This window comes from Panthera onca, chromosome B4 (assembly GCF_046562875.1).
Source record: "Panthera onca isolate mPanOnc1 chromosome B4, mPanOnc1 haplotype 2, whole genome shotgun sequence".
Taxonomy (NCBI): Eukaryota; Metazoa; Chordata; class Mammalia; order Carnivora; family Felidae; genus Panthera; species Panthera onca.
In genome coordinates this window covers 34,282,330-34,292,386 of record NC_138345.1, presented here as the reverse complement: position 1 = coordinate 34,292,386, position 10,057 = coordinate 34,282,330, and the positions used below count along the sequence as shown (strand labels likewise).

General features: G+C 38.8%; 1 protein-coding gene across 1 annotated transcript in view; it reads right to left on the bottom strand.

The window, feature by feature from the left end:
* The window catches only part of ATP6V1E1 (ATPase H+ transporting V1 subunit E1), a 31,073-nt gene extending 22,014 nt beyond the window's left edge, over nucleotides 1–9,059 (bottom strand). The window contains exons 1-4 of the mRNA XM_060658939.3: nucleotides 8,897–9,059; nucleotides 3,311–3,376; nucleotides 1,775–1,884; nucleotides 1,333–1,399 (exon numbers count right to left, since the gene is read on the bottom strand). Of these exons, the coding sequence (XP_060514922.1) occupies nucleotides 1,333–1,399; nucleotides 1,775–1,884; nucleotides 3,311–3,376; nucleotides 8,897–8,929 (276 nt within the window). The 5' untranslated portion in view covers nucleotides 8,930–9,059. The remainder of the gene's footprint in view (nucleotides 1–1,332; nucleotides 1,400–1,774; nucleotides 1,885–3,310; nucleotides 3,377–8,896) is intronic.
* Nucleotides 9,060–10,057: the final 998 nt, after the last annotated feature.

Below are 10,057 nucleotides of genomic sequence, written 5' to 3'. Positions count from 1 at the left end.
CCTGCTTGCATGAACAGACACACTCTCTCAAACAAACCAAAGAAAGGTATGTTTGCCATTTATTCAAATTTTATATTTTTAGTTTTATAGCTTTTTCATATGAATGCTGGCTTATTCAATAGCATTTATCCATAGTTTTTGTAACCATTTATCCGTAGTTTTTGTAACCACTACAAAGGAATCTACTTTTTATTTTACTTGCTAGTTGGTTATTGTTGGTATATAGAAAAACTATTCATTTTTTTATACTCTCTTTATAGCCAGTCACCACTTTGAACTAATCACTAGTTCTTACAGTTTTTCAGATGTTATGTTTTTTTATAGGCAATCATATCTGCAAAAAAAATTATTCCTTCCTAATTTGTGTATAATTCCTATTTCTCCACCTTAAAGGAATCTAAGGCCTCCACCACAATGAAGAACAGTGGAAACAGCAGGCATCCTTGTTGGTTCCTGAAATATAATTTGAATATCTCAATATGAATATTTTTTTTCAGTAAACACTACACACAATGTGAGGCTCAAACTCACAACCCCGAGATCAAGACTCACATGCTCTAATGACTGAGCCAGTCAAGAGTCCCTAATTCAAATACCTTTAAACTTTCTCAACTAAATGGTATGTTTCAGTAGGTTTCTGCCTTCTTCCTCAGATGACAATACTTCCCAAATGGTTATCTTGTGTGTAACCTCTTCCCTCTTATTTTTTTTAACATTTATTCATTTTTGAGACAGAGTGTGAGTGGGGGAGGGGCAAAAAGAGAGGGAGACACAGAATCGGAAGCAGGCTCCAGGCTCTGAGCTGTCAGCACAGAGCCCAACACAGGGCTCAAACTCACGGACTGTGAGATCATGACCTCACCTGAAGTCAAATGCTTAATTGACTGAGCCACCCCGGTGCTCCTAACCTCTTCCCTCTTAAATTTAGCCTACATACTCATACCATGAACCCTATTTATGATAATTCTCATAAAATAAAATAAAAACTTCAATAGCTTCTACTGAAAATAGGTGAAGCTCTTTTAGCCTTGCACTCTTGGCCATAATTTTACTAATTTTATTCGTCCCTATCACCCTCATATACTGTATGGTCCATCCATCATGTGTTGTATAACCAAAAGAGTCTATATGCTCTGTGAGATCAGAGGGTCTTTGAAGACATGGCAATATCTTATTCACTTTGTATTTACTACAATACCTAGTATAATGATTTGCTGACCAAATGTTTTCTAAAAATCATTCACCTCCTTAATTAGCTAATGCTAACTAGTGCATTCTCTATAATAGGTAAATAAACACTTTACAATTTTATAATAGGGGCTAATTACTCACTGTAATAAGGTCATCTCTCGCTCTGAGGACTTTGAGCCTTGCTTGATTCATCAAATTAGACATCTGACTGCAAAAGATATGGAAAAATAGTAGCAGTACAGCATAAAAATATAGAAACTGTAGAAAAAATATACAGCTTCCTGCATACGCACAAATACTCCTCTTTGCATATACTCGAGTGGCTTCTATGAACTTATTTTCAAAGATAAAGAAGCACTTTTATATCAGTTATTCCAACTTTTTTTTCAATAATCCTGTGAAGCTTCCATTTTCACAAAGGAAGAAAAATAATTAAGCAACTTGCCCAAGGTGAGAAAAGTGTAAGTTGGTCCAGTTAAGACTTGAACCCATACCTCCCTGACTCCAAAGCACATGCTCTGTCTTTTGTCCCACTGACTTTTCAAAGCTTCCTTAGCTAATATTGTGACCAGGATCTACTTACATTTTCTTCTGCTGCTCAATCTGCTTTTCTTTCTTCTCATAGTATTCCATAATCTTCAGTCTTTGGGTTTGCACAAGACGACCTTTCTCAATGTTGAACTCTTCCTCTGCCTACCAAGGAATTTATTATTATTAATTCATTACAGCAGATCTGGAGTTTTATTTTAAGCAGCTGGTAACCAGAGGTACTTGCTTATAATTATCGTTTTCCATATCAAACATAGGAAGTTTATTATGACTTGTCTTCAAGAATTATTTCTAATTTACTTAAAAGAGATAACCATTGATTTTCATCATAAATGATGAACCAGAAAACTAAAAATCTGATAAAAAATAATCATACCCAGCGGTGCCTGGCTGGATCAGTTGGTAGAGCATGCCACTCTTGATCTAAGGGTCCTAAGTTCAAGCCCCACGTTGGGTGTAGAGCCTACTTAAACTAAAAATTAAAAAAAAAGAAAAAGAAAAAGGATAATAGTACCTACCCACAAAGTCATAAAGGATATATTGATAGAAGGTTCCGTATGTGAAAAAAATCATTGGGGCGCCTTGGTTGAGCATCTGACTTCCGGAAGCTCAGGTCATGATTTTGTGGTTCATGGGTTTGAGCCCTGCATCAGGCTCTCTGCCATCTGTGTGGAGCCCACTTAACATCCTCTGTACCCCAGCCTCTCTCTGAACCTCCCCAACTCACACTCACTCTCTCTCAAAAATAATAAACAAAAAAAAAAAAATCATTATGTATTCTAAATTTAATCCATTTGCTTACTAGGGGGCTAATAAAAAGAACACAGAATTTGGAGTTTAGAAGATCTGGGTTACTGCCTAAAGAATCTGGTCAAGTAATCTCAGTTTTAGTCCTCCCTTATAAAAATAAAAGAATTATAACAGCATTCTTGCCTCCATTGATCAGAAAAATAAGATGAATCTAACCCATGAACTGTGAGATCATGACCTGAGCCGAAGTCAGACCCTTAGTCAACTGAGCCACCCAGGCGCCCCAATACTACACCCTCCTTAACCAGCTATCATAATTACCCATAGATGCTAAATGTCTAGTTTCCAGATTCCATGAGAAAATTAACCCATTACTTTTCTACTCCCTACCATAAAATTTCAGGACACTTATTGACAATCAGGATGTTTAGAAAGGAAAATTTATTTTTTAATATTAAAGATAAGAGCTATTTGGAGTGGCTGGGTGGCTCAGTTGGTTAAGTGTCCAACTTTGGCTCAAATCATGATCTCATGGTTCCTGAGTTCAAGCCTCACATTGAGTCTTGCATCACGACATCGGGCTCTGCTGTCAACACAGAGCCTGCTTTGGATCCTCTGTCCCCCTCTCTCTCTGCCTCTTCCCTGCTCACGTTCTCTCTCTCTCAAAAATAAACATTAAAAAAATATTTAAAAAAAAGAAAAGATATTCTTAGCAGTCCTATGTGATGTGTTGTTAAACAACTAGTAAAATTACTCCTTACCAAAGCAAAAACAATACGAAATTTTGATAATTTCTTAAACCTAGAAAAGGAAATCTCACCTTTGCATCTATTTCTTCTGCTTTCTCATTGGCTTCCTGTTCAATAAAAGCCATCATATGCTTAATCTGTAAGAAAAAAATGAAAAGATTATTTTATTTTTGAGTATAACAAGAAAAGAAAATGTACCTATCTTTTCTGATTCATTCAACAATCAATCATTATTGAATGCATATTATGTGCCACGCATTGTATACAAGGATAAATGAGATAATTTCTGGTCTCAGATATCTTATAATCTGGAATTTGCTCTAGCAAATGGACCAGATGCAATATTCAATATCACAGAACATTATCCTATTCTCAAAGAACTTAGAGTTTATGGGGGAGGGTGGACTAAATATATACCCTCCTCTACTTCATACCCCTTTTGGCCAGGACCCTCTTTTTCTCTTCTCCATCTCTAATAAAATGGATCAAAGACCTATTTAGATTTACTTTTTCAACTTTTTAAAAAAGATTTTATTTTTAAGATTTTTTTTATTTTTTATTTTTAAGTAATCTCTATACCCAACATGGAACTTGAACTTCTAACACTGAGATCAAGAGTCACATGCTCTACTGACTGAGCCAGCCAGGTGCCCCATACTTTTTCAACTTTCTTACCTTCTACTCTCAACATACTTTAATTCACTTCTACCCCTTCAGTCCACTGAAATTACTCTCATAAAATGACAATAATCTCCTAGTCCTTAAATCTTGGCCTCACCTTAATTGACATTTCAGCATCTCTTGTTATGTTGACCAATCCTCCCTTATTAAACAATCTCTTCCTTTTGACTTCCTTGTTCTCCTTCAGTGCCTCTGCCTCCTAGACTGCTCTTTTTTAGATATCCTACTCACAGCAACCTAAATCCAAAACACTCACTAATGAACAGTTAACCACTCCCTGCCCCCAACTTTGATCTCTATCTGGAGGATTAGTACAACATTCAACTTTGACTCTTCCTTGTACTTCAGTCCTCACATCCAATCAACCACCAAGTCCAATCAATTCTCTCTTCCAATGGTTCTTTTATTTGTCCACATCTCTCTATCTTCTTAGCCACTATCCTAGTCTTTGCTATCACCATCTCTCAGCTGAATTATTACCACAGCTTCCAAATCTGTCTACTGGCCCCCAGCCCTGTTTCCTCTTTCATCAACTCTACACTGCAACCAGAAAGATCCTTTAAAAAATGTTGGTCTCATCACATATCACATTCCCCCACACCCCAACGTTCTTTATGATCAAGCTCAAAGATTTTAGAAGGTACATGATCTGGTCAATGCTTACCTTGCCAGCATCATATGAAAAATAACTTTCACCACTCGCCACTCTTCAGACTCTTGGTTCCTATCCTACTAAACTTATTTCAGTTTTTCTGTTCCTTGAGTTCACCACTCTCTCCTTCATTTCCGAGATTTCAAATATGTTGTTCCTTCCACTTGGAATACTCTTCCTCCTGCTTCATCTAGCTAACTTCTTGGGATTCAGCTTGCTTAACTGCCTTTGGGAAATCTTTTCTAAATTTCTCACCTACATGCATCTAGGGCACTCCACACTTCCTCTACCTAAATACATATTCATAATTCCTTGCTTACTTGTCCCTATCCACAACTAAACTATAAGGTGAGGTCCTTGTTAAAGGGCTTTAGAGCTCTGGCTACAGAGAAGAAAGTCCACTGAAGTCTTCTGAATGGGGCTTGGGGTGACTGATCCAATTTAGACTCATAAACGAAGTATTGTCTCCAGTGAAGATGTAAAATACACCCAAGGGAATATACAAGTAACACAGCTCATCAAACTCACTAGTAGTTTCATTTCATAGGGGCTCTATCTGAAAGAAATGATGAATTAAAAAAAAAGCTGATTTTAAAAACATCAATAACCTCTAGGTTAATTCATTGTGTTAATATTAATTCTCGCATCTAAGGTAAGCTCCATGAGTACTGAGATCTTGTCTTTTATATCATCATAACTCCAGAAGGGAACAACTGCCACTACAGTGGGTACTCAATAAACATTTGTGAATGAATGAGAACCTGCTGGGTATTTTAAGCCTGTTGAGATATCCCAAGTACTTTTTATTTTTATATTTTTTTTACTTAAAAATTTTTTTTAAATGTTTTTATTTATTTTTGAAGGAGAGAGACAGAGCATAAACGGGGAAGAGCAGAGAGAGAGGGAGACACAGAATCTGCAGCAGGCTCCAGGCTCTGAGCTGTCAGCACAGAGCCCAACGCAGGGCTCGAACTCACGAACCATGAGATCATGACCTGAGCTGAAGTCGGATGCTTAACCGACTGAGCCACCCAGGCGCCCCTATATTTTTTTAAATGTTTATTTATCTTTGAGAGGGAGAGACAGTGCGAGTGGGGGAGGGGCAGAGAGAGAGACAGAGACAGAGACAGAGAGAGACAGAGAGACAGAACCCGAAGCAGGCTCCAGGCTCTGAGCTGTCAGCGCACAGAGCCTGATGCAGGGCTCGAATGAGATCATGAGATCATGATCTGAGCCTTAGCTGGATGCTTAACCGACTGAGCCACCCATGCGCCGCCACCCCCCCAGTACATTTTAGAGTTTAACAATCTGGAAACAATTCCCAGCTTCTCCATATACCACAAAGATATCATAAAATTAAGGTACACACAGATGTACAAAAGTGAGTCAAGATTTGTTTTACAATAATGTGAACATACTTAACACTACTGGACTGTACACTTAAAAATGGCTGAGTAAGTTTGTTTTATATATTTTTTAAAAAGTGCATTAATAGGGGTGCCTGGGTGGCTCAGTCGGTTAAGCGTCCGACTTCGGCTCAGGTCACGATCTCGTGGTTCGTGAGTTCAAGCCCCGCGTCAGGCTCTGTGCTGACAGCTCAGAGCCTGGAGCCTGTTTCATATTGTGTCTCCCTCTCTCTCTGACCCTCCCCCGTTCATGCTCTGTCTCTGTCTCAAAAATAAATAAACGTTAAAAAAATTTTTTTTAATAAAAAAAATAATATAAAATAAAAAGTGCATTAATAATACAAGCTCATGCCATCAGAGTCTTAAAGAAAACACACAGTATGGTTTTAAAAGGTAAGATTTCCTTTTTATCAAAATTCTTAGCAGCTACCCTATGCTTGAGGAACCAAAATAAGTATGATAATCAGAGCCTATTTCATAGGTAATACAATACTTACGAAGTCTCAGGCCTTGAAATATTTGTAGTACCTAATCCAGAGGTACATTGTATAGAAAAACTGTGACCTTGCTAAAAGCATTAACCCCCACAGATTTGTGTGTGTGTTCACAGTAAGGAATCTTATCTCCACAAGTTCAGTTTGAAGCCTTACTGAACTCAGTTTGGAATTTTAAAGTAGTTTAAATACAGTAATCAAAACAGGTGTTTATAAATGCCACAAGGCATGGGCCTGTAGAGGTGAACTCTGATTCAAACCTGCATTATCTGCCTTTATCACTCATGGTGGACCCTCTGCTACCAGATTTGACTAGATCAGCACAGCCTAGAGCAAAACACACTCATTTTAACCCAGGTCAGAGAACCTGTTTACAGCCAACATGATCATATTCTGTCTTCAGGAGTTCCAACAAGAGAAATAGTGAAACCCTTCAGGACATTTAACTCCGCCCCTAAGGCAGAGCCTTTAGAAAATACTTTCCTTCTTCCTGCTAACCCTACTAGGTTTTAAGTTTTTTGAAGTCAGATTCCTTCGAAAATTTAATGAAATAACCATACTCCCCACATAAAAACAAATATATATAAAATTTTTTTTAGATTTATTTTTGAGATATAGAGAGACAGAGTAAGAGCAGGAGAGGGGCAGAGACAGGAGACACAGAATCTGAAGCAGGCTCCAGGCTCCCAGCTGTCAGCACAGAGTCCGATGCCAGGCTCGAACTCACAAACCGTGAGATCATGACCTGAGCCAAAGTCGGATGCCCAACCACCTAAGCCACCCAGGCACCCCTACATAAATATTTTAATACAATAGGGAAGACGTCAGGGAATCCTCTATTTATAAACACTTACTACATGCTTGGTGCCTGGCCTATTCACTGCTGCGAATACAGGGAACAAAATACACTGCCCTTATGGATCTTAGAGTGTGGAGAGGCAGAGAACAGATTTCTTCATCTTTCAATTTTACAGAAAAAACAAATAGTTTCAGTCTAAGGAAATATACCACTTTATCTTTATAATATATTTTTCCTGGGGAAGCCTTATTCTTCAATAAGTAGGGTAGGAAAAAGATGAAGGAACAAGTGGAAGAAGAGAATCAGCACTGTAATTGTGACTACTAGAAGGTATGGAAGGCACTGTACTTTTCCACTGCACCAAGTTTCTCCTATAGTAAAAATCAGAAATAGCAGTTTATATGTTAAAAACCCCATTGTTTTGTAAGAATATTGTTAAGATTTCTTAATCTTCTCCATAGACACTATTTTTGTTACACGATTTCCCCTTTATGATTAGCATAAGACCACTGATGAAGAAACACTCCATTCTTAGTGCATACTAGATTAAAATGCAGAGTCATTTCCTAGGAAAAGGAAAAAATATTTTATTGGTCACTTAAGATTCATAAGGCAGTGAGTGAGCTTTAGTCAGAGAATTTTCCTAGTACTTCAAAAAGAAATGGATTTAGTTCTCTAAACTACGTAAAGATTAAAGTGCAGGCTTAAGCTTCTTTCTCTGAAAAACCTTTTGGCAATATGACTACTAAATTCAAGGACCCTGGTTGCAAAGTATCTATGCAGGGCAAATGGAAACCACTTTTTCCTGTTACTTACAGGCCTATCAATGCCAATATATTATCCTGGGAGACTTTCAAATTATAACTTTCTCAATGCCCACAAACTCGAAGGCATGACACCTTAAAAACACAAAAACAAAAAACCCCTAAAGTTTCCCAGGGCTGTTTATACATTTGCAAAAATAATGTAGGTTCACGACTTCCATAATTTTTTTCCACTGACCTGGACTTACTTACTTTATGCCAAACATTGGCGCTGGAGTTCATAAATGTTGAGAGGAATTCTGCATTATGATTAATAAATATTTACAAAATATTAACGTACACACTTACTGAGAGAGCAACCATTACAATTCATTATGATAGAGGGGATTCTTCCAAGATGAAGATAAACAGTTCATAAAATGAATGACCTCAAAACAACATTGGAAGCAGCGGTCTCCCGTCAGCACTTTATCCTACTGTGAACCCTTCTCCCGGGGTTAAAAATCAAACGAAAAAGAGGTTTTTAATCCTTGCATTCAATTTGCATTTCAACCCTTGTTTTCAATTCTCTGCTCTAACAACCACAGCGAGTACCCTGGGAAAACAGGGAATGCCGAGGTGGGAGCCAAAAAGCCAGCAGCACATCAAGGAGGCGGCACGCGAAACCCCAGCTGAAGACATAAGACTGTGAGTCAAACCTCCCTCCCTCAGACAGACCACTAAGCCCCGGGGACTTGAGGTAAGGGACCCCTCCTTCGGCATCTGGGCTGCCCGAGGCCCGCGTCCTCCCTGAGCCGGGTTCCAGCCCGTCACCCTGGGACCGACGCTGCGACTACGCCAGACCCAACCGCAGGCCCTCACCTGCTTTTGCACGTCAGCATCGCTGAGAGCCATAGCGAAAGTGCTGCTAGGCCGGAGGGACACTGGCTGGAACGCGATTAGAACAGGGAGGTAAAAGGAAGGGGAAAAGAAAACCCGGCGCAGGTTTCGGCTTCCTTTGCTTTATAACTCCAGCTTCCGGTTCCTGCCAGGTGACGGCACACTCCCGCCCTTCTCAGCCAGTGGGAAAAAAGCTGGTTCGGGGAAGTCCCGCCCTGGCCCCGCCCTTCCCTGGCTGGGCGCCTGCGCGGGCAGCCCTTCTTGGTTCAGTGCCAGTTCCTTTGGTCACTGGCTCGTGACTAACGAGCTGTTTTCTTCAAAAGCCTCTTCCTCGGTAGCAGGGAGAGAATGGGAGTTCTGGTGTTTGCAATTAGTTGAATTATGTGAGTTTTTGTAGCCTTATAGCCCTTGAATTTTTTTTAGGTTTACATTTTTAGCACAAAATCAGAATTTATTATTTTGCTTTCTTGGCCTTAATGAAAGCAAATTTCACCAATATTTTATTTATTAATGGATTTTATTTTTAGAACAGCTTTAGATGTACAGAAAAATTAAGCAGATGAAGCAGGGTTTTCGTGTATCTTTCTCCCCCTCACACACTGGTTACTGTATTAACATCTTACGTTACTATGGCACATTTGTTACAATTAATTAAGCAATATTGATGTATTGACCCAAGTCCATCATTTATTCGGATTTCTTTAGTTTTAACCTAGTGCGTTTATTCTTTTTCAGGATCCCATCCAGGATACTGTGTTTCATTTAATTATGTCTCCTAAATTTGTTGGGTGTGAATGTTAACTCAACTTTTCCTTTTTGATGACCTTGACAACCTTGAGGGATACTAATTAGGTATACTATAGGATGCACGGCTCTTGGAATTTTTCTCATGATTGGTCAGTGGTTTTGGTTGGAAGATTACAGGGGTAAAGTGCCATTTCATCACATAATACCTAGGATTCATGCTGTCAATATGATTTTTGAGGGGTGCCTGGCCGGCTCACTCTGAGGAGCATGTGACTCGAGGTCTCAGAGTGGTGAGTTCAAGCCCCACACTGGGTGTAGAGATTACTTAAATAAAAATTAAAAAAAAATTTTTTTAATTTTTTAAATGTTTATTTTTGACAGAAACAGAGCATGAGT